General features: G+C 48.2%; 1 protein-coding gene across 1 annotated transcript; it reads right to left on the bottom strand.

Annotated features, from left to right (window-relative positions):
* Positions 1 to 333: 333 nt before the first annotated feature.
* TMPRSS13 (transmembrane serine protease 13) lies at positions 334 to 22,228 on the bottom strand. Its single transcript, XM_083587278.1, has 13 exons — positions 21,740 to 22,228; positions 17,223 to 17,403; positions 16,301 to 16,411; positions 12,530 to 12,652; positions 12,179 to 12,308; positions 11,341 to 11,433; positions 7,082 to 7,125; positions 6,197 to 6,356; positions 5,447 to 5,622; positions 5,211 to 5,309; positions 4,914 to 5,056; positions 3,774 to 3,926; positions 334 to 2,475 (listed from the first exon to the last, which is right to left on the bottom strand). Exons 1-13 carry the CDS (start codon positions 21,761 to 21,763, stop codon positions 2,455 to 2,457), a joined length of 1,458 nt encoding a protein of 485 aa, XP_083443404.1. The 5' UTR covers positions 21,764 to 22,228; the 3' UTR covers positions 334 to 2,454.
* Between the last annotated feature and the right edge of the window lie 2,501 nt (positions 22,229 to 24,729).

Below are 24,729 nucleotides of genomic sequence, written 5' to 3'. Positions count from 1 at the left end.
TGGGAGTTGGAGTCCAAGAATACCAGGAGGGTGTTCCCTCTCCCTGCACACCCTACTTGCCTTCCCTTCCTTGGGGACATTCAGTGCCTCTCCCTCTTCTTCCTTTAACAAAACAGGTGGCTCCAAGGTTTGCCAGACGGATGCCCAATGGCTTCTAAGCCCTAGGAATCCTGCTGACCTTGCACTGCTGGAGAATGGTCTTTTAGGAGCCTAATCCAGTAATTGTTTGGCTTCTGTGGGGAGTGGGGGGGGGGGATGCAGTCTCTTGGGGAGGAAGTTGCTTGCAGGAAAGACTGCCCATCTATAGGATGAAGTGTAAACTGACCAGGAGAGCATTTTTCAAATGCAAAGCCCAGAACTCTGGTTTATCCAATGTAATTGACTGAGAAGACAGGCAAAAGAAAGTATTTCCTCAAACAACACATAATTAAATAATATAATTCATTTTCACAAGAAGTGGCAAAAACCACCAGCTTGGGTGGCTTTAAATGAGGATCAGGCAACACTGTGGAGGAGAGGTCTGTTTCCCCGAACAGCTAGGTTGAGCCTTTGTAGTGAGAGGAAGTTACCTCCTAGTACCAGATGCAGGGGGCTAATCATCAAGCTCTGCTTGTGAGCACCCAGATGCATCTGGGAAGTCCCTGTGTTCTGGATTTGATGGGCAAGAAGGTCACCCTGTACATCATCCTGTGCCCTAAGATCAGGAGAAGTGGCTCTCCCTCCAACACCAGGAAAAAGTCTAAACCCAGGAGCTACAGAAATGTGATTTCAGGAGAAATAATTGCCCAACAGTTACTATCAGGCTAATGTTGAAATGTGTATAAACATTAGAGGCAATTGTGGCATGGGGTGTGGTCTTTAAAGAGCATGTTGCTGCATGAGGAGCCCCCTAACAGCCCCAGTTCTTTGGGGTAGGCACAGTACTAAGGCTGGCTCCTCTTCACACCTCCTCAGTGGCATAGCGTGGGTTGCTAGTGCCCAGGGCCACATGAGGGATGGGAGGGAAACAGATGGAGTACACATGCACATTCAACTGCCTAATGGCGTCCGCATCACCCAAGAGATCTCAGCTGCAGAGATAAGAAGAGTTGTTTTGTTGTTTGGAGAGGTCACTCCTGGTTTGCATAGAGAAGACGTCAACAGAGCCCAGTGATGAAAGCACATCCTAACAATTTTGCGCCCAGGGCAACCGCTCCTGTGCCCCCTCCACGCTATGCCACTGCATCTCCTGTTAGCAAACTTATTATTGCCACACACCAATTATGTGCATTTCTCTTTGAAGAACTATGACGCTGATGTGGCAAAACAGCTGCCTTTGCCAATAGGCAAATGGTACATAGATGGTGGCTGGGCCCTTGACTACTGGCAGCAGACACAGATAAGAAGTTCTCTGCACTATAGGAAGGCAGCTTCGCTACCATGGTCTACCTCAAAGGGAGAGGTCATAACTCAGTGGTAGAGCACCTGCTTCACATGCAGTAGGTGGAAGTTCCAGGGTGCCTGGCTAAGAAGATGCCATACCTGAAGCTTCAGGAGGTGAGGCTATTACTACTGCCAGTCAAGCAGACAGTACAGAGCCAGGTAGACCAATGGCCTGCATCTCACTTGACATTGCAAATGGGAATGCCCCATAGGAAGCCATTGTGCCAGAGCAAAGGAGGCAGGTCCTCCTACAAGGGCGTGTTGTTTAACAGGATGGAGAAGGGCAGAGAAGAGGCTTGTTCCCACGGCAGAGTGCCACAGTTTGGGGACTGAGAGGCACCCTTCTGCAGCTTGCCACTCTCCCCACATAGGGTCACTGGTGGGGCTCAGTTCCCCAGAGTGGGTGAGTGGCATGGATATACCTAAGGCTGAAGTGTTTCTTAGCTGTGCCCTGAGGACTTCCCAGTGAGGGAGGCTTAGTGGGTAGGTGGGCCTAGCTTCCAAGGTCTTGTGGTGTAGCCAGAGTGATTCTAAAATGCAAAGTAGGCAGAGATGCAGCAGCCAAGGATGCTACAAGGTCTCCTCTTCTGCCCCATTTCCAAGTGCAAGGACCTATCCAATCCATCCCTGGTCCAAACGGTACAAACAGGCGACCTTAAACACTGAGAAGTGGTCTGTTCCCTTTTGGCCAATGCAACCTGATCCCAAGAGCAGTTCCAGAGCTTGAGCGCAGCTGATTCTCTGGGGAGAACATAATTACACTCCACACTCCTCCCAGATGCTCCATTCCAGGCCCAGCATCAGTTGCATCAGCCCCCAGAGGCACAAGCCAGAGTCCAGGAGGCACTGACAGCAACATCAGCAGCAGCAGCCCAGAAGTACCAGAAGAGGGGAGAGGAAAAGGTTGTCCTTTGCCACACAGTCATCCTGATGGCCCATGAGCAGGAAAATGCATCTGGCCACCCCAGCCTCCATGAGGACTTTCCATGGGAAGACAGATGTGGTGCTGGGGGCAGAAGAAGCCCTTTTTTCTCAGTCAGTCTGGCTCTGGCTCTGGAATGGAAGGAAGGAAGGAAGGAATGAAATGAGCCCACGGAAAGCAGCTGCTTCCTCCCCACAACTGGGGAAAAGCGAGAAAGGGGCATCTGCTGCCAGACTGAACTTCTGCTTCTCTGGAATGTGCAAGCTTTTATGAGATCTAACATAAGCAGTCAAGTACAACACTTCCTGTTTGCCCAGAGTGGACACACAGGTGGATGTTGCTCCAGCCAGGAGGACTTCTTGTCACACCTGGTCTGGAGCATCCTCCCCCTGCATGTGACCAGGTAGATGGGCATGACCCTTAGAGACCCCATAAAAGGGCTGGTCACACAGCCACCTTCCTCTTTCTTCTTCGTTGTTTTATTCCATCTCGATGCTTTTGCTGTGTGCTGGCTCTCAGCCAGCAGCACATGGGCTCATTCCCATAGGGGCTGAACTCAAACACTGTTCTGTAACTACAAGCTAAAGCCAGTCTTCAGGATCATACTGTGAACTGAATGTAAGTAAACTTCTTGTTATTTTTAAGAAAAGACTGTTGTGTCTTTATTCTTTTTAAGAGGTAACAAAGGGTATTTACCAGGAACAAACCCAATCTGGACAAGTCAGATTGGATTGCTTAAGTAAAGAGATTCAAATGAATCTAGCAACTAGCTTCCTGCAACATACTGGGGAATGTACTCTGCTACTGACTCACTAGCATGAGTGAGGAAGGATAATATTTAATCAATATGTCCTCTCCTACTATCCACAACATTCCCACACTTTTGAACTCCCCAGGGCATCTTCTTCAGGGTAACGAAAAGGAGATGCATTAAGTTGCAAATATAAGTTTCTGTCCACATGGGTGTAGCCAGGGGGGCAGCTGCCCCACCCTAAATCAATTAAATATTAAAAATCAATTAAATCAATTAAAAATACTTAGCTAACTGATCAATTGTGTTGCCAATAACTCAGTTCTGCCCCCCCCAACATAATGCCCACCCCCCTCTAAAAAAAATCCTGACTATGTCCATGTCTGTCCACCTTTGTAGGACAGAAGGGGTGAAGAATGGCTTTGGCACTAGCTATTTCAGACCTGTCCCCATAACATGACCTAGAAGTTGCAATGAATCAAGGACGTGCTTCCCTCCCACTAAGAGGCATGTTCGCTGGCTTAAGAGTTGCTGGACAAACCTCTGATCTTTTAGCAGAGCATTGAAGAAACATTTTGCAACCATTTCCAGCACCTCTCCCCCTGTAGTCTGCCTGCCAGTCTCCTAAGCTAAAAGAAGTCAGTCCGCCCCCAGCAGGCTCCTCACATTCTCCCTTACCTCCATTTTGCTGTAAATCCAGCTAAGCAGCTTTGTGACCTTCGTGTAGACACCAGGCTTGTTCTTCTGGCCACAGCCAGTCCCCCAACTGGTGATGCCAGCCAAGTACCAACGGGAGCTGTCATTACAGACCAGGGGGCCTCCACTGTCACCCTGGGGCAGAGAGAGAAGGTCAGTGGGGCAAGATGGAACCAGAGGCTGGAGAGGGGTGGAGCAGAAGCCACCTGACATTTGGGTCCCCCAGGAGATGTTGGCCACAGTGGCTTGTGAGCAAGGCCCATGAAGGCACCACATAGGGGGACTTTCCACTGCAGGCCTAGAGTTTATGACAGGATGTGTGCTCTGGGCATAACCTCTTCTCATGGCAACACAGCAGGCAGATCACCTGTCTCAACGTTTTAAAGAGCTGGACAGGACTTGTAATTTATTGAGCCCTCCATCCCCAGAAAGCACAGCCTCTTAGGGACATCTCATGTCAGGGAATGGTCTGGATCTGAAGATTGGGGAATGCAGTCGTAGGCAGATCAACTCCTCACAGAAGTGGAGGGGGAGTATTCGCCCCCCCTGCCTCCAGCATTTTCAGAAGCAGAGAGAGAGGCAGACACAGACACAGAAGCAAAGCAGCTTAGGGAAGAGTTACCCAGCTATGAGATAATGACAAGAGATCCAAAAAGGAGGAGGCAGCTGGGAGACACATCAATTGAGAGTGTGGGGGACCCCTCCTCCCCATGGACTTGAAGGTTTGCACAGACAACAAAGGAGGCAGGGAAGGGGAGGAACTTCCCATTGGTGCACTCCTTGCTGCGGAAGTAGGATTCAAAGTAGGCAACTGATCTCCTTGCGGAGAGTTGTGTGTTTGTGCTTGCAACATGATGCTGTAATAAAGGGACTATAAACCTATCAACTGCTCATTAATTCTTATCTGTGAAGCTACTGAAGGAAGAGGGGGACTCTCCACGCTTGACACCTCTGGTCAAAGCACTTCGCTTGGTGCTCAGTGCACCCACCTCAGCCCCTGGGCATTTAGCACTTGGCTCCTGGCACCAGTGAGAAGAGAATGGGGGATAACCAACCTGAGGGCCCATGGGTACTCTTGAAACCACACCCCTTTGCCTTCTTTCAGCAAAATACCAATCTCACCTGGCAAGCATCTCTTCCCCCTTTCAAGTACCCAGCACACATCATCCGTGGGGTCAGGTAGTGGTCATAGACATTCTGGCTGTTGCAGAGTCTGTAGTCAATTATCTTCACCTCTGCCTCCCGCAGCTTTGGCGATGTATTCTCTGAAATAAGCAGGCCATGATGAGACGGAGGAGCTCTCCTGGGCACACCAGCACCTCCTGTTGGACTTTGCTCTGCAGCTGGCTTGGGGTCCTCTGCACCCCTCAAGCTGCAGCTCTACAACCCATCAGATGAAGAACCCTCACCCCAATTTACCTTCATTCTCGTTTGTCTTGCCATAGCCTGTGATGTAGCAGGTCCTCCCAGGCAGGAACTTCTGATCAAACATGGGGAGGCAGGCTGGGCGGACATTGGCTGAAGCAGAGAGAGAGGAGAGAGAGATTAGTCTCCCCTTGAGGGGGAGGCTGTGGGCTTGTTTCACCAAGGGACCTCAGCACCAGAAAGGCAGGGAGGAAGGTGAGATGTGGCAGCATAAAGTCAGGGAGCTTTACCTGATAAGGTCAGAGGCTTCGAGAGCTTCAGCAGTGCAATGTCAAAGTCATCATGATCATCATCGTATTTGGCATTGATGATGATGTGTGAAACAGGGATGCCTGCGGTAGGAAGGTGCTTGAGGTTGGAGGCCCCAGCATACACCTTCCACTGGTCCAGGATCTTCACACTATTCCTTAGAGGCCCAAAGGATGAAATGTCACACAGGTTAGGGTAGAGTCGCTTCTGCTTTGGCCCAAAGCCATCTTCCTCAGCAGGAACGTGTGCTCAGAAAATGAATTAAGTGTGACAGGGGTGCATGTGAGAGGGAGGGAGAACGTGCTTTGGATCAGGACTGGGTGCCAGGTGATGCAGCTACTTTATCAGAAAGAGAGGCATGGAGGGGAGGCAGGGGGCAAAAAGGGGCTGGTGGGACTTATGTTGCAGTTGGGAGGAAGGTGCAAGCAAACTGGGGGGGTGAGGAAGAGAGTGGAGAGAGGTGACTTGTCCAGGGATGTGGCCATTGCATCACCTGCCTTGCAATAACAGGTGGAGTAGGTATCAGGGATGGGATGTCAGAGCAGATAGTCCACTGACTTCCTTTCTGTTGGACCTCCTGGATTCATTGGATCTCATTCTCCAGCCTGCCATGATATCCCTCAGAACTACATGTAGCCACAGTGGAAACCCAGAAGGTCAATTTCCCCCTGCAGATCCAACCCTCCAACTCAGCCCCCACCTCACAAGTTTGGGCCAGGGATGCCACTTACATGAAGAAGCAGTGAGCTGCTGTGAGGACCCACTGAGGATCGATGATGGTCCCTCCACAGATGTGAATCGACCCATAGTGCAGGCTCACTTGCCAAGGCCACTTATTGATTGTTGTTTCATTGCCTTCAATAATGCGGCCAGACATTGTTTGCCCGCAGTCTACAGGGAGAGAAGACATGCAAGAATCATAGAATTGTAGCATTGGAAGGGACCAGGGGTGCTGGAAGGGCAAGCAGAGAACTCTTGCGCCCCAGGAGAGCTTGTGCCCAAAAGATGCCATGGTGAGATCTGGCATTGCACAGTTCCTTTGCATCACCCAAGGCTTCCTTTAACTCTTCCCCTCCTGCCCTCTCTCTCTAGTGATGTGCCACTCCCGTGGCATTCTCTTCCCCTCTCTTGGCCCACCCAGGGACTTTCCTGGGACTGGGAAGCAGTAGATGGAGACAATGACAGGCAGAGAGGCAGAGCAATGGATGCTAGTTTTGTCTCCACCCCCCTCCCAGATGAGTTTCACAATAGCAACACGGAGACCAAGGAGGAGGAAGCTCAAAGCCAGGCCCACCCTCTGGGCTGCATATGAGAAGACAGGTACATAGGTAGGTGGTGAGGGTGGCAGAGGTAAGTGGGGCAATGGCCCATTTTCCCTAATAGACCATCCACCACTGGAGGCTCCTATTTCTCACTCACACCTCTCTGCTGTGCTGGGCCCATGATGCTTCTGCGTAATGAAGGGACTGGGCAATGCATGGTCAGGCAGGGATCACTTCAGGGTAGCTCACAACTCAGTCTCTTGGGCATAGCAATGGAAATAACATGAGATCCAGGAGGGGACCCTCCCCACCTACAACACACCTCCCACCTATATAACAGCAAAGTCTCCTTACTTGTGCATCGGAGGGAAACATACTTTCCAGTGCCACATTGGGACCTTTAGGAGAGACGAAAGCAGACTCTGTTAGGTTTCAGAGGATGGGTCCATCAAGCTGCAGAGTCAACACAGTATGGCCTCCTGGCCAAGAGAATCGAGGTGGGGTAAGATCATGTCTCCAGGAGCCACCCAGCCACCTAACTTACACATGGAGGTGCCAGGAAGGACCATATTCCTCCTGAACCACAAATGGGCTTTCTGAGCACCTGTGTGCCAAGAATAAGCAGGCTTGGCTGGAACAGGCATGGAAAGGGATCTCCATCCCGGTGCTAGACAGTCCAGGGAATCAATGATCCAAACAGTGCCCAGGCAAAGGCCAATGCCAAGGGGGAGAAAGGAGCGCCACATCCATCAGGTGAGTTTCCCCAACTTTGTGTTATCCTCCCAGCAGATTAATCTAAGAAACAGTGGCTTTCTCAAGGCCTCCTTGGCTAAGGGAGGATGTGAGCCACCTCGCTTCTCAAAGTTCAGCATTTTTCATGGTTCCACTGACTCTCTTAAACCAGACTTTTCAAGGGTTAAGGGGCCCCAGTCAACATATAATAAACCTGGCAGACTTAGCTGGAGTTCTTTTGCCCATTTCTAGTTCTTAGCTAAATAAAACACATTTAAAAGAGTTGTGGGATGGCGACCTCACATGCTCCACTATGTATCAGGTGAGCCCGTGATGGCCATTTCCTCACTGCAGTTCAGAGGGGCAGATTCTAGCCAACAAATTGCCTCCCCTGACTTGGGAGGGGGGGTCAACAAAACACTCGGTTAAGCACGGAAATGACTGGCAGAATCCGAGACCAGGAAGAAGAGTCGGTGGAAGAAGATTGGAATAAATTTAAAGACTATTTACAGAAATACTGCAAAACTAATGAATGTTAGAATGATGTCGGAATGAATTTATGTGGTCTTAGCAGTAATGTTATAAAGGAGAATGTAAAAATGGGTTGTTAACAGGTGAGAATGTAAAGTTACATTAAGATAAATGATTAAGATAAAAACAAAGATGGAAAGGATTTGCTGAATTAACTAACTGAACTGGAATACAAAAAAGGGAGGTGCGAGAAGGTCAAGGAAACAAGTCAATGAAAGATAAGATATGGAAAAATTGATTTGTTTTTAATTGTTTTAATTTTTCAGTATTTTGTATTTTTTGTTTTATTACTCTTTCTTATTTTTGTAACTCTTTGAAATTTTAATAAATATTACTTTAAAAAAAACACTCGGTTAAGCAATAATTGTTAATTTATGTTCTGGAACTCACACATTTTAAGGTGTGAAAAGTCTCATCTCTCACAGCTCCTTTGATGTTAGGGATTTTGTTCTTTAAAGGGAAGTAATGCCTTGAATAATTTTGCATAGCAGATGGCACCATTGTCAGGAAGCACATGGTAAACTGATCTCCTGTGAAATTCACAGCTTCAGCTAACAACATCTTTGTAATCTGGCCTGAGAAAGACACAAATCTGGGGGATCTTTCTGTACACAAACACACACACACACCATTTAAACAATTTTCAAAAGTTACACAAGACTATATATGATAATCACACAGAAATCATGTAATTTAGGGTTAGATTCAGATTCCAGACGCATGTAGAAGAAGAAGAAGAGTTTGGATTTGGTATCCCGCTTTATCACTACCCGAAGGAGTCTCAAAGCGGCTAACATTCTCCTTTCCCTTCCTCCCCCACAACAAACACTCTCTGAGGTGAGTGGGACTGAGAGACTTCAGAGAAGTGTGACTAGCCCAAGGTCACCCAGCAGCTGCATGTGGAGGAGCGGAGACGCGAACCCAGTTCACCAGATTACGAGTCTACCGCTCTTAACCACTACACCACACTGAATAGATCCATGGAAGATCATGGGACTTAAGTTAGTAATGAAGAATTGAACTTCTGTTGATGGTTAAGCATGATGGGAAGTCTGGAACCAACACACAGGAAAGTGCCCTAGACCAGTTCAGTCCATTCATCCACATGGCCAGGCAGCTGTCCAGGGTCTTGGACAGTGGTAGACGGTGGTGTCTCTTTCCTTGATTCTTTCCGCTAGAGTCAATATGTGGCCCTCAATGACTTTTTTGGCACCCTCTGCAACATTTGACACACACACACCCAGCCCTTGCACTGCCTCCCCAAAGCCAGTTAGGTGAGTCACTGGACTTTGTAAAGGAAGGCTGAGAGCTCTGACAGGGTCCTAGAGTCCTCCAAACTCCTTCTTAAAGGCTAGTTAACACTTCCCTAGCTTTGGGAAGGAAGTGGAAGGGCATAGGTGTAGCCAAGGGGGCAGCTGCCCCCCTAAATCAAGTAAATAAATAAAAATAGTTAACTAACTGAGGTTCTGCCCCCCCCCAACATGAAGCCTGCCTACGCCCATGTGGGAGGGCACCCTGCCGAGCCCCGCACCTCCTTCCCAAAGTCTGGTGCCTTGCTTAACCATCTTTGGGAAGAAAGGGGTGGGCATCAATATTTTGCCTCGCTGCACCAACACCATCCTGCACATACAGCAAGGCAGTGTACGGCCTGCGGGTTCCATGTTGAAGTACGATTGCAACCCAATTGGGCCATCCTGAACTAGAGGGTACTCTTGTGCTGAACTTCCCAGCAGAAGGAGGCCCATCCAGGATTGCATGGTAAGTTGCTGTATGGCAGGAAGATCTAAGAATTACCTGGATTTGGGGTGGATTTGTGGCAATGGAAGGATGCAGCCCTTGGCATTCTGGGTAGGCAAGCAAGAGAGGGAAGAAGCTGGAATCTACTCGTTCTAGTAATCCCTCTGCCCCTCCTCCCATGCAATGCTTGCATTATGTGTGTGGTGTGTGTGTGTGTAGGTGCATTTAATGAAATCTACAATCCCCATCCCCTGACACACCCAAATTTTAGTCAAACCATGCCCCCTACTGCAAGCTTCTAGAAATAGTCACTGGGATCTGTCACTGTTTACATCAATAGCAGAGCCAGTCCTATCATTTGGTATGGGGACATAGCTGCTTCAAGCGGCAATGAGCTGGTGGAGAAAGAGCCGTGTGCACCACACAGTCAGTTCTGCATCCCCTAAGCTCACTTCCTGCCCTCAGTTACAGATAGGTAGCCGTGTTGGTCTGCCATAGTCAAAACAAAAAAAATTTTTTCCTTCCAGTAGCACCTTAAAGACCAACTAAGTTAGTTCTTGGTATGAGCTTTCGTGTGCATGCACACTTCTTCAGATACACTGAAACAGAAGTTGCCAGATCCTTCTATATAGTGAGAAGGTGGGGAGGGGTATTACTCAGAAGGGTGGTGGGTATTTAATTGCTCATCGTCTAACATTGTATATGCCATCAAATGCCAACAGTGTCCCTCAGCTCTCTATATTGGACAAACAGGCCAAACCTTACGCCAAAGAATAAACGGACATAAATCGGACATCAAGAATCACAAGACAGAGAAACCAGTAGGAGAACACTTCAATCTCCCAGGACATTCTATACAAGATCTCAAAGTAGCTGTATTACTACAAAGGAATTTCAGAAATAGACTGGAAAGAGAAGCTGCTGAATTGCAACTCATTACCAAACTTAAAACCATGGAGACACCTGGTCTGAACAAAGACATTGGATTCTTATCTCATTATACATGACAAAGCCATTTTTCACCTTCTCACCCCTTGCTTTTTCCTGTAAGACCTATTGCAGTCGTTAAGAGTCGTCAACAGGCTCATCTCAGCTATCTGCCAACCATCCATTCCCACCACCCTTCTGAGTAATACCCCTCCCCACCTTCTCACTATATAGAAGGATCTGGCAACTTCTGTTTCAGTGTATCTGAAGAAGTGTGCATGCACACGAAAGCTCATACCAAGAACTAACTTAGTTGGTCTTTAAGGTGCTACTGGAAGGAAAAAAAATTTCCTGCCCTCAGGTGCAGTTGAGGGCATGGCCTCTTCTCCAGCCATGTTGAAAGAAGATTCAACAGCCAGTTTGGTTGGTGTCTGTATCAGAAATGGGGGGAGGTGGGAGTTGCACCATCTAGACTTTTGCCTAAGGTATGAAAATCTCCTGGGCTGACCCTGGCAGGTCCCAAGATTGGAGAGGGGCCAGTGCAGCCCCACTGCCAGTCTACAATGGGGCAATCAATAACAGCCGACCAATCTTAGCAAGGGGTTGCTACCCTGTCTCAGAATCTCACCGATAGGAGGGAAGGGCTGTCCTCTCCCCTTTCCAAAGGCCACTCCTCACTCCCTTACCTGCTGAGGCTCTGCTGGATTGTGCTGTTCATTTCTCCAGCTGTGAAGCTGTTCCCAGACCACGAGAGAGGGGCATAATCTGTTAGGGAGGCACTGGGGAGACAAAGGAGGCCATGGTCAACATGCGAGAGCCAATTTTTGGGGTGCAAGGCCTATCTTGGGGCAGCCCCAGCATGTATTTGTACTAGACAGAGGCAGTGGAGGGGGCACATGTGGATGAGATGGAAGGTGGAGGGGGTGTCTAGAGGGGGCTGCCCCCGAGGGAAGCAGAGGAATGTCACCCCCGCCTAGGCCTCCACTGCCTGAGGGAGGGGGCGCCCCACATAGAATCACAGAACTGTAGAGATGGAAGGGACCCCGAGGGTCATCTAGTCCAACCCCCTGCAATGCAGGAATCTCAACTAAAGCATCCATGGTCATCCAGCCTCTGCTTAAAAACCTCCAAGGAAGGAGACTCCACCACCTCCGGACTGTTCCACTGTCAAACAGTTCTTACTGTCAGAAAGTTTTTCCATATGTTTAATCGGAATCTGCTTTCTTTCAACTTGAAGCCATTAGTTCCAGTCCTACCTTCCAGAGCAGGACAAGATAAGCTTGCTCCCCTTTTCCAGGCTAAACATACCCAGCTCCTTCAACCGTTCCTCATAAGGCAGTGACCCTTTTATCTCCTCCTTTTTTGCTGGAAGAAGCAGGTAAGCCACACACCCTCCCTGTGGGGTGACAGCGAGGAGGCGCCAGACCCTCTAGAAACTGCCCGAAGAGGAGGAGGGTTGCCTGCTTGTCTCTCTCTCCGCTCCTGCCTGCCTGCTGGGGCACGCCGCCTCCACCCAGGACTTACTTGAGGAATCCGAGCTGCCGGCAGGTCTTCCTGGATAAATCCTCCGTCCAGTCTTTGCTGCACACGGGCAGCCACCGCTTCTGGGGCCCCGAGTAGACCTGGAGAAAGGACTCGTTCCCGGCGAAGCGCACTGCAGAGCCGGAGAGGAGGAGCCAGTGAGGACCACGAGGAAGAAGAGGAGGAAGAAGACTCAGCCCGGCAATAGCAGCGCTTCAAGCCCGTCGCTCGCCGGAGTAAGCAGGCGACCCGGCCGAAGCCCCCTTCCCGACCCGGCTAGCACTTGCCCGGCCCCAGCTCCGCAGGTCGCCCCACCGCACAACTCTCCCTCCGCACCCCCGGAGAAGGCATTACCGCAGTCCAGCTCGTCGCTCCGCAGAGAGCAGTCGGCGACCCCATCGCAGCGCACCGCGTGGCTGTCGCAGTTCTCGGCCGGCTCCTTGTAGACGATGCCTGTGCCAGAGCGCCAGAACAAGACTGCGAGGGGCAGAGAAAGAGGGAGAGGGATTCATGAATCTCACCCTCTTTGAGCTGAGCTGAGCTGAGCTGCGTTGACACATTGTCTCGGCTTCGAAGTTGTTCTGTGTTTACGCTCCCGTGTTCTTTGCCACGGCTTGTCCACCAGGTGTCAGGAAAGCTCCAGCAACCAGCAGAGGGAAGCTGTTATGCCCTGAAGGGAATTCCAAGCCTTCAGAAAACACCGCCTCCCTTGTCAGGGCTTCGTGATCCTCGTGACCTCCAAAGGATAACGAGGACACTCTCCTCCCACACACAGAGCATGTGGTCAAAGTGAGCATGACGATCCCTCATAAACTAAATGACACCAAAAGTGCTTCTATATTAGATGCTGACCACACTCTGTTCATTTTTCAAAAACAAAACAGGGCACCTGCCTGATACAATCATCAAAAGGTAATTGGGAAGGTGAAAAGAGCCCTGCAGCTGCCACCAGGCCCAAGGCCCAAGCGGTCTATGGCAACGGTCAACTTCATGCGGGATCTGAGAGCCTCGGCAGTCCTGTTTCCCCTCCTAATTCCCAGCAACTGGCGTTTACTGCATCCAATATTGGAAGTTCCCCCAATGCTTTCCTTGTGCTCCTCCCATGTTCATCAGCTTGCAGAAAATTCTGCTTTAAAATATAGGTGAAGGAAACAAAAGCATAATCTGTACCAGTGCGAATTGCCTTTGGCCAGGGCTTTTTTTTGCAACCGGAACTCACTGGAACTCAGTACCGGCACCTCACAGGTGGCGCTATTGCCATTATAAGAGAACAAGGGAGGCATTTGTGGCAAGTTCCTGCAGATCTTTTTCTAGAAAAATAGCACTGACTTTCACACTGTGCCTTGTGACATATGTACAGGGCAGGGGAGCCCAACACATCACTTGCACAATTACTTTCCTGGTCAGTGCTATTTTTGTGGCATAGATTTTTTGAACCTGACCTTATGCTAAAATGGTTTTGTTTTTTGTTTTTTTGTTCTGCCTATATGAAAAAAGATTCATGCAGTGGAGCTCAAATGGAAACATTTTAGATTTTTTTTTAATTACAAGAATATTTCCCAATTGACACCATTTTAGGAGTGACAGCCATCTCATATTTTAATGAGTGCCAAAACACCTGTATTAGAAAAAACAACAACACTGTAATAGAACTTAAATGAAAAATCCTTTTATGTGCAATTTTCAAAAATGATTTTTCTTTTTAAAAATTTACACTGCTAAAGTCACACTGATCAGCCACTCCCTTTCCTGTACAGATGGCTACAGAAGAGAAAGAGAAGAAGGCTCCAGCCAGTGTGTCCTTGTGAGGAAATGTGGGCTCTCAGCCAATTTTCCAAGGAAGGGAGGAGCCATGAATCCAGGTCACATCTAAAACTGGGCCGGGAGTTCTCAAGACAGGCTTGGCAGAGTCAGAACCCTGAAAAATGGGGCACCCGGTAACACCATGTCATTTGCATTTATTTGCCTGTTCAAACTGCTTGTTGCCTTTGCGTTTCATTTTAAAATTGCAACTGGTAAGCCTCTTATACACACCATACATTTAAAACACATGACTTCCCCCAAAGAATCCTGTGAACTTTACTTTACTCCCACAGAGCTACAACAACCAGAACCTTTAACGAACTACAGTTCCCATAATTCTTTGGGGGAGGTCATGTACCGTATTTTTCGCTCTATAAGACGCACCAGACCACAAGACGCACCTAGTTTTTGGAGGAGGAAAACAAGAAAAAAAATATTCTGAATCTCAGAAGCCAGAACAGCAAGAGGGATCGCTGCGCAGTGAAAGCAGCAATCCCTCTTGCTGTTCTGGCTTCTGGGATAGCTGCGCAGCCTGCATTCGCTCCTTAAGACGCAAACACATTTCCCCTTACTTTTTAGGAGGGAAAAAGTGAGTCTTATAGAGCAAAAAATACGGTACTTTAAACGTATGGTGAGTACATAGTCTTAAGAATGTGAAAGAGGAGCAAGGAAGAGGAACGCACACAGATGTAAGGGACAGCAGGGCCCCTCCCATGAGCCACAGGACTCTTGGCTCTTCAAAACAGATGGAAGAACTCCAAGGGCCAAATTTACCCACCCACCAGGGTATCTGTCATGTTTCCTGCCCTGCAGTAGAAGGAAGGTGAGATGATGTTTGGGTTGTTGTGTGTCTTCTGTTGCTGCAGCACATACAGGCCCCTCAGCCAAGTATTTGGTTTCTGGCTCAGTCCCTCCTTGTCATACTGCGATTAGTTATTTACTCTCACACCCAAACAGCACCCCATGAGAGAGAAAACAGAAGCTTCTACGCACAAATACATACCAAAACAACCTCCCCCATCTGGCACACTCCAGATATTTCAGACTACAACTCCCATAATCCCCAGGCAGAATGGCTGTGCTAGCTGGGACTGATGGGAGTTGTAGTCCAAATAATTTGGGGTGGCAGACAAGAGGTTTGGAAAGAAAAGATTCTGTAAATTCATCCCCAACCTAAAAAAAATAAATATTAGAGGGGAAATAATATATGCAAACCTAAACAACCTGATTTCTCAAAATAAAAAAATATGAGAAGAAAAGACTTTTCTACCTCTCAAAGCCCCTGTGTGTTTTGCCTAAGGACACAGAGAGAGATGGGTAGCTGCAGCTGGTTTTTGTAGTTCCAGAGATGGGGGGACTCAGCCAGTGGCGTAGCGTGGGGGGGTGCAGGGGGGGCCGGCCGCACCGGGCGCAACATCTGGGGTTAGGGCAAATCCATGGGTTAGGGGGCGCAAATCCACGGGTTAGGGGGCGCAAATTACTTGCCTTGCCCCGGGTGCTGACAACCCACGCTACGCCACTGGACTCAGCCACTGTGTATTTCTTCTTTCCAAGGCTCTCTGGTGAAACCTGATGCCTGCCTAGCACCTAAAACAACCTCACTTGAATGTTTTCTCCATCCTCCCCCCACTCTGTTTTAAGACTGCAGCCAGATGGAGACTCCATAGCTTCAACATAAGCCAAAAAAGTTCCTCCTCTCCCCAGTTCATTTGCCATCTAGCCTCAGGTCTGGAGATCACAAAAGCTCACACTCTGTTTTGTAATATTTTGATTGGCCTAAAAGGGAATTGCCCCAATATGAATTTGGGGGAAAATATATTCAGGAACAGGGACGCGGGTGGCGCTGTGGGTTAAACTACAGAGCCTAGGACTTGCCGATCAGTAGGTCACAGTTTGAATCCCCAGGACGGGATGAGCTCCCGTTGCTTGGTCCCTGCTCCTGCCAACCTAGCAGTTCAAAAGCACATCAAAGTGCAAGTAGATAAATAGGTACCGCTCCGGCGGGAAGGTAAAAGGCGTTTCCGTGTGCTGCTCTGGTTCGCCAGAAGCGGCTTAGTCATGCTGGCTACGTGACCCAGAAGCTGTACGCTGGCTCCCTCGGCCGATAAAGTGAGATGAGTGCCACAATCCCAAAGTCGGCCACGACTGGACCTAATGGTCAGGGGTCCCTTTACCTTTACCTATATTCATGGATATTTTAAAAAATATCCCATACATTGTATGAGATCTGCCCACTTCTTCAAGCAGGATGTTCATTCCCAGGAATGAAGAAAGAGCAGAGACACATTCCTCCCCACCACAAACGAGAGGAGAAGGACTCACATAGCAGGATGAGGGCCACCAGAAGCACAATGAGGATTAAGATGCAGACAATGAGGGCCAACCTCTTCTGGCCCATCCTCCAAGACGCCTTGAACGTTGGAGTGGAGGAGGCTGTGGTTGGAGAAAGAAAAAAACCAGATTGGTTACAATTATGAAATACCCCTAAAACATCCAGTTTGCTATGGTTAAGTCCGCACCATAGAAGGAAATTTTGGAGAGAGACTCCATTACAGAAAACCAGACTCACATGTCCAAGCAAAACTGAGTTGCAAGGAGCATCTGGCTAAATTCATTTGTCTCCTTTCACTAAAGTCTGGACCATTCCTCCCTTATCATTTGTGCATTTAAATGTAGAACTCCTTTTACAATATTCAACCAAGATATGGGGTCCCTCCTTCTACCCACAATTACTAATCAAGAGATTTCAATAGTCCAAGGCTCAAGCAGAGCCCAAAATGTATGTTAAGCTTTTCACCCATCTCTCCTGGACAACAGAAGAAGATTTTCCAAGAAGACATTTTGCAATATGTTTTTTAAAGACAAACTCATCTTGACTAGCACTGTTTGAAAATCTTTACACCCATCCACTGTCAGGAAATCAGGATTTACAGTCTTTGTTTCTGTATTAATTTCTGAAGGCCAATTAGGTTCCTCGTTCTTGGGGACACCTGCTTCCTCCCGTCCCCTGACTGTGCTCATTTCTTCCTTCTCTGCTGTGTTAAATCCCAGAAGTTAAGAAGAGGAAGGGATGAGTTAACACTTTGCCTTTCTCCATTAGCCCCTTGAAAGGTGCAGATGTTCTTGACTCTGCCAGTCCTGCCTGGGATATACCATCCAGACTCCCCCACCTCAATATACATCCAGCAGCAGCAGGGGCTTCCATCAGGTGGCTTCCTTCTCCCCACCCCACCCTCCATCTTACCCCTTGAGGTCTCGCGAGCCACGCAGGGCACAGGAGCCAGTCTGGAGTCTGTAGGGTAGGGTCTGAAGGCAACTCCTCGAATGGTCTCTTCTGGTGGGGGAGGTTGGGCCACGATGGGCAGGACAGATGATGAGGCACAAGAGCTGGGATTCAGGTTGGCATGATGCACAGTTGGAGTTTCCTGCAGGTAAAAAGGGTTCAGACTGAATAAAGGGTTCTGAAAAGGCTCTCATGTCATAGCTATTTCTCTGATGGAGCCAAAGGTCAACATGAATGAGGCCTTAAAAAAAACCCTCACTCATGTAGGAGAAGGTCGCAGCTTCAATCCCTGGCATTTCCAAGTGGAGCTAGGATTGTCCACTGCCTGGAATTCTGGAGTGCCAGTCAATGTATAGAATTCTGACATATACCCAGCTTCCTATGCTCAACTCTTAGCGTTCATCAGTAGCCCTGGAGAAATCCCACCATTTTTAGTAGGTCTGTCCTTGAAGGCTATAGAAGCATCAAAGCAGAGATGTCTCCATTGCAGGACCTGCCTGCCCACAAAGTGGGGTGAGGGGAAGGGCTGGATTAACCATTAAACAAAATAAGCACATGCTTAGGGCATCGAGGGAAGGGGGGGCACCGCATAAATTTTCCATTGCCGGATTTTTAGCATTAGTGGTCATAAATTGTCCATTCATTTTCTCACTTGGAAGTATATTAAAAATCCCAACGGAACGACTACACAACAAGGCAGGCTGGATTCCTTATCTGTACTAAGTATAGAAGTAGACGTGTTGTGTAAGATTGGTTTTGAGGATCTGATCAAAGACTTTGCAGTTACATAAAGTAGGAGAAATTTCCCCCAAAAAATATAAATAAAGTGGAAGTATACAAAAATAAACATTCTTTTCCATCTCGCTGTAGGTTTCATTTTGAAAAAATATAATTTAATTTTATGGTGTATTATTGTTTATATTTTGAATTACATATATATATGGGGGCACTGAAATCTTTTAAGTGCTTAGGGCCTCTAAAGGTCTTGATCTGGCCCTGGTGAGGCAGTTGCCTCAGACAGCAGATCTGGACCCAAGGAGAACCCAGCCAGTCTTCTCCAATGCTGTACCACACTGCCATGCCCCCACTGCCCCCTCCTTTGCTGTGAGCATGCCCCCCATGGAGGCAGGGGTAGGGCACAGTTCTGGAGGAGGGGGAGGCAGCGGGATGGAGCATTTTGCCCCAAGATGCAAAATGTCCCAGACCAGCCCTGTTCTATTGGCCAGGAGTCCAGGCTGCAAAGGGACCTCCAGAAATGTTTTCCTAAGCTGCTTCTTCAAGGGATGGGAACACAGGGCATCTTTGCAAAGAAGTCACCTGATCGATTCTGGTGTGACCTATGTGTCTGCATCCAGTTACTGCAGATGGCTCCCCCTCAATGAGGCCACCTTGTTGAGTCAATCGTTAGTATCTGTTTGAGCAACCAAAGGAGGGGGGATTGGGTGCTTCAGTTCATGCACTTCCTTCCCTGAAAAGGCAGTGGCTGCCCCCACCTCTGCTTTGGGAACACACCTATAATAGCCAAGGACTGATTATTTGCATCTGCTTGCTACTGTCTTCCTTGTGGGCAAAGGCATGCAAGTCTCTTGGGCAAGAAGCCTGGGGTGCCTCCGGCCTGTCACTTTTCCATGAGGGATTCAAATGTGTTTGGGAACTTTAGGTTTGCACAGTTAAAGTGAATTAAAGGGCTCTGTCGCTCTAGCGCAGAAAATCCACTTCAAGAAAGCATTGAACTTTTTGCAGTTTGGAAAGTGACAGTGAAAAGCACTGGAAATGTGGGGTGATTGAATGTAGAAACACCCTGCGAGCACATTAGGATGAATTCAGGATAAATGTTAGCTGTTGTATAACAAAACAGAAGGAAGGCTCAATAAAGACCAGACTGAGTCCACATCCACACCATCTATTCAAAATACTCTTATATCACTTTTACAGTTGTGGAGAATCCTGGGGATTGTAGTTTGTTAAGAATGGTGGATCTATGAACCCCACACCCTTAGCAAACTACAGTTCCCAGCATTCTTTGAAGGAAGCCATGGTTGTTAAAGTGTTGTAAGGGTGCTTTCAATGGATTGTGTGGATATAACAGTAGTCTAACAACTGCATTAGCTTTGTGCAAACAAACCAGGGCAAATAGATGCTCCATGTACAAGTCATCTGGAAGAGTCCAAAGTCAGAAATGTCTACTCACACAGGGTGAGGACTCAAGGCCAAGTTGCCAAGACTGAGAGGAAGCAGATCTGGGAGTATTTATAGCAGACAGTGGCACCCAATTGGCCCTCTGCTGTCATTTGACTTCCTAGGCCCGGAGGCTTATGGGCTGTTTTGTACATGCTGTTAGAAATATAAAAGTTTAATGTAGTGAGTGCAATGTGCTACTCTGTATTCTGTTCTTAGTAATGTTTATAGGTAACTATGTACAGTGGCGTAGCGTAGGTTGTCAGCACCCGGGGCAAGGCAAGTAATTTGCGCCCCCTAACCCGTGGATTTGCGCCCCTTAACCCGTGGATTTGCGCCCCCTAACCCGTGGATTTGCCCTAACCCCAGATGTTGCGCCCGGTGCGGCCGGCCCCCCCTGCACCCCCCATGCTACACCACTGACTATGTAGTTTTAAGACTTCTGTAGCAAAGCTTTGAAACTCATTCTTGGGGCGGAAAGCTCAGTTATCCAGATCAGGGATTCTGCTGAACGACTCCAACATGTGCCCCAGCTGAAACTATCAGCAATTCCACCCTTCTGCCCTGCAGCAACTCTGGTAGTGCAGGGAGCAGGTGACCAGCAGTGCCTGAGAAATGATGATCCCAGTTCCAACCTGGCACTTTTCTAAATGCAGGGATGCCTCCCAGGGCCATGGAATGCTGCTGGGCCATCATGTCACAACCAGGTGGAAAATTCTCTCTCTCTGATTCACTAACAACCTTATTAACTGGATCACCATCATCTTTTTCACAAGCTGCTGCTAGCCCTGCTGTGGGGCTTACAAGCCTGGCTTTTTGTGTGGTGAAATGGGAGTGAGGGGAAGGTTTCACTCCCACACTCCCATGTCACTGCTGCAATTCAGTTTGCAGGGCCTCCCTCCCATTACTGCTTTTAAGGGGAAATGAAATGGCCAAGAGACCCAGCCGCAGACCTCCTGTGTCATCCTGTCTCCTTTTTGGCCCCAATGCAAGCTTTGGTTTGGCCCCGACAAGCTCCAAGAGGGCTTCTCAGTCATCAATTCAACGTATAGGGAAAGGCAGCCCTCATGTCAAAGAAGAGACAGAAGAACAGGGAACTGGCTGTTTCTCCAAAGGGAAATAGTTCCTGCTCAAGACAAAGGAGGCACAGCCAGAACTTTCTGATTTCTAAGCTTTTGTCAGAGGGCCAGATAGAATCTGCCTTCTGACTGTCAGCACAGCTTCCAAAGACCTGTTTCCTCTACGTGCATCAATACTTGAAGTTCTGATGGCTTTTCAGGCCTGGGATCTTTGGGCTAATCCTAAAAGGTGTTGAGCAGCATGAAGTCAGTGTGTAGAGGCTTCCGCTGAGTTGTGTGGCTAAATATATATAAGCAGACATGGACACACACACAGGCTGAACCGCTTGCCTCCTCCTTAAAAAAGGTGTGAATTGCTTGCACCCCTAGTCACAGCAGAAAGAGGGCAATTAGATATTTGGCACGGACCCCCACCAACATCCTTTGGTCTAATTGGGAGGGAGGGGGAAGAAGCCCCTGTCCATGACGCCCACCTACCAATGCAAGCACCACAATGGGCACACTGTGGGGCCAACCTTTCCACCAGGATCTTGTCTTGGGGTTCTCCTTGCAGCTGTCCCAAACCATCTGCAAGCACCACCAGCCTCAGGACAGCTACCCTGAAGTCCTGCGGTTTTACCACCACCCACAGCAGCAATCCTGATTATTTAGCTCCAGGAAGAGGAAAACAGTGGCTGTTGACCAAACAGTGGCTGTTGACCAAACATGAAAAGGGGGCAGAGGAGAGCACCAGAATGTTTTGGCTCCTAGCCTGGCAGGTTTGAAAAGTTGCTGGAAGGTAGTAGGGGGTGGGGAGATTGCTCAGCATCTCCCCCAAGATACTATAAGGAGCAAAGGGCTTTGGTAACGAAGGAAGCCTGAGGTTCAGTCTTAGGAAGAAGGGCTTGCAAACAATATTGCGCATTGGGCTAAGAAAACAAGTAGGGCTGGGCGGTATCTGGTTTTCAACATCAGGATCTATCACCAGCAACTGCCCCAGGATGCCAGCTGGTGGTGCTGAGGCTGCGAGGAAGGGAAAACAAGGAAGTATCCGGATGGAGAGAGCAGCCTTGTCTGTTGTTAGCCCCACAAGTGAGGTCTTTTTGCCCAGCTGGGATTCTCAGGACAAGGCTCAAGTCCACCTCCCCCCACCTCCAGCCTGTTGCCCTGTTTCAATCAGTCTCCGCCCCTCACCCCATGACCCACATCAAGGCCCCTGCATCTCCTCCTCTGTTGACTTACCAGGCTTGCTGGTCTCTCTTCCATGGCCTCTTCTCTCTGCCGGGAGCTCTGGGTCACTGCCACCTCCCAGTGCCCATGGTGAACTGCCAAAGGTGGCCTTCCTGCTCACTCTTGGGCTGTGGATGCCAGCCAACCCAACGGAGTGGCAACTGTTCCGAATGGGGAGTCCGTCCGTCCGTCAGGCCTGCCTGCCTGGCTCACTCCCTGTTAGCTGTGTGTGGCAACCACAGATGGAATCCAGGGAAGAAACTGGACCAACCTGAAGCGCTGCTGCTCAGCTCTGTGTTCCTTCCCTGCCAGATTCCTGGAGGCAGGTGGAAGGTGTTGCCCTTCAGGTGTGCTGGGACGGCTCCCACTGGGGCAGCTCCCTCCTGGCTCAGAGAAGTGGCCCTTGAAACCCAGCTAGGGAGGCATCACACTGACCGCGCCATTAGCTCTTTGAGCCTGGAGCCTGCCTAGCCTTAGACCTTTAAAGAGCCTTCGCAGGCAGGCAGGCAGTATCGGGGAGCCCCACCCACTTGAGGTCATCACCAGGAGCAGGGGAGGAGATGGCTTTCCTTGACTCAGGAGAGACAACAGCATGTCAGTTGGAAGGAGTAGCAGAAAGACAAATTACCTGGCCGGAGAAACCACCCACGTCTGGGTCCTGCTGGGGAGCAGAATTTCTCTGGAAGCTGCTTCTGATCTCTGGAAGCCTCTCAATTGCCATTAACAGCACACAGAATTACAGTGGTACCTCGGCTTACAGATGCTTCAGGTTGCAGACTCCGCTAACCCAGAAATAGTATCTCGGGTTAAGAACTTTGCTTCAGGATGAGAACAGAAATCGTGCGGTGGCGGCGCGGCGGCAGCGGGAGGCCCCATTAGCTAAAGTGGTGCTTCAGGTTAAGAACAGTTTCAGGTTAAGAACGGACCTCCGGAACGAATTAAGTTCTTAACCCGAGGTACCACTGTATTACTATTATTATTATTATTATTATTATTATTATTATTATTATTATTTTATTTATTCCCCGCCCATCTGGCAGGGTCCCCAGCCACTCTGGGCAGCTCCCAACAGAGGACTAAAAACAGAATAAAACTTCAAACATTAAAAACTTCCCTAAACAGGCGTGCCTTCAGATGTCTTCTAAAAGTCAGATAGTTGTTTATTTCATTGACATCTGATGGGAGGGCGTTCCACAGGGTGGGCGCCCCTACCAAGAAGGCTCTCTGCCTGGTTCCCTGTAACCTCACTTCCCGCAGGAACTGCAGTGATGGTATACTCTTTCCCTTTGGGTTCTTCGTCTTCTCTTTAGCCATTGCATCCCCAGCAAAGATGCAAGCCCCTTACAACATTCCACATCTTTTGTTCACTTAGTCTCTAGGCTGCTGTCCTATCACCTGGCTAGCATCCAAAGGCAGCAGCAGGCAAAAGGCTCAGTATCCCCCCTGGTTTCAGGACAGGTGTGTGCATGTCTGTATGTGCGTACGTGTGTGTGTGTGTGTGTGAATCCATGTTTGTGCTAAGGCAGAGTGAGTCAGCAGTGACCCCCAAGGCTGGGAGTTTGGATCCCTTGGTCTCATTCAGTTCTGCCTTTCGACAAACACTGGGCTCCCCAGAGAAGTTTGATTCAGCCAGACTGTCTTCTTCGATTGGGGAAGGGAGAAGGAGGTTCAAGCGGAAGGATGAGCTGGCTCCAGGGTGAAGAAACCACGGGAAAGAAATGCGAACGCAGATTGCAAACTGGGCTTCGGAGGTTGAGAAGGGATGTCTGGTTTGCACACACTCGATTCCTGTGTGAGTCTTGGGGATAAGGATCACTGTCACCCACCCTCAGTCTTTAGAAGAGGGAGCGGCATGAATCCAGATGTATGCACATGTATTTATTAATATTTGTTATATTTGAGGAATATATACTCCGCCTCTTTTTTTAAAAAAAAAAAATTTCCTTGCATGGCTTCCAAAATCTTAAAACACCACAAAATGGAATTAATTATATATTAAAATACATATACAAAACCTCAGAAAAATCACTAGAAACACCATTAAAAAAACAGCAAACCCTGGCAAGTCAAAATGAAACAGACTGAACTAAAAGACAGGATAAAATAAAGAAACACCTTTGCCTGGCACTGAAATGAAATCAGGACAGGTATTTTTTTTTAAAGAAATATTTATTAAGATTTTACAAAAACAGATATACAAAAACACATAATAAAAAAGCAAAAAAAATAAGAGTAAACACACACACACAAAAATACAAAAAATTAAAAACAATTCTTTTTCATAACATAAAACTCATTTGCTTGTTTCTTTGACTTCCTCACACCTCCCCTTCTTGTATTCCCATTTAAATAATCAAATCAGCAAATCCTTACCCTCTTTTGTTTATCTTATCTCTATAACTTAACATTTTATAACTCAATATTTTCACCCATTATCAATTCATTTTTGCATATTCTTATTAACTTTGTTACAAATACCACTTATTTCCAATCCAACATCATTTGAATTATGTTTTAACCTATTTATACCCTTTTGAAATCAGGATAAGTATTATCCAGGCAAGCCTCTCTGAGATGAGTATTTATTATTACTGCTACTACTATTAATGCAAGGAGCTCAAGGTGGCATACATAGTTCTCCCCCTTCCCATTTTATCCTCACAACAACCCTGTGAGGTAGGTTAGACTGAAAGTGAGTGCGCTTCATTGTTGTGTGAAGATTTGAACCCTGGTCTCCCAGATCGCAGTCCGACATGCTGAAGCAAGACTGAGTGTAGCAAATGATAGATTATTTACATTTATTATAAAGTTACCACCAAGGAGTATTTACCTCAGGTAGCCTTGTGTTACCGACAACCCATCTCTGCAGCTCTTTTTTTCAAAAAAAAAAATACGTTGAGCATTTCAGAACAGGATGGTGTTTCACATAACTGGGGCCACTACTGACAAGGCTCTTCCTTGACTGCCAGCTGCTGTACATATGATGGGGAGAGACCCCCAAA

This window comes from Podarcis filfolensis, assembly GCF_964270895.1.
Source record: "Podarcis filfolensis genome assembly, chromosome: 15".
NCBI classification, from domain to species: Eukaryota; Metazoa; Chordata; class Lepidosauria; order Squamata; family Lacertidae; genus Podarcis; species Podarcis filfolensis.
Note: the sequence above shows the minus strand (reverse complement) of the source record. Positions and strands in the feature narration are given on the sequence as shown.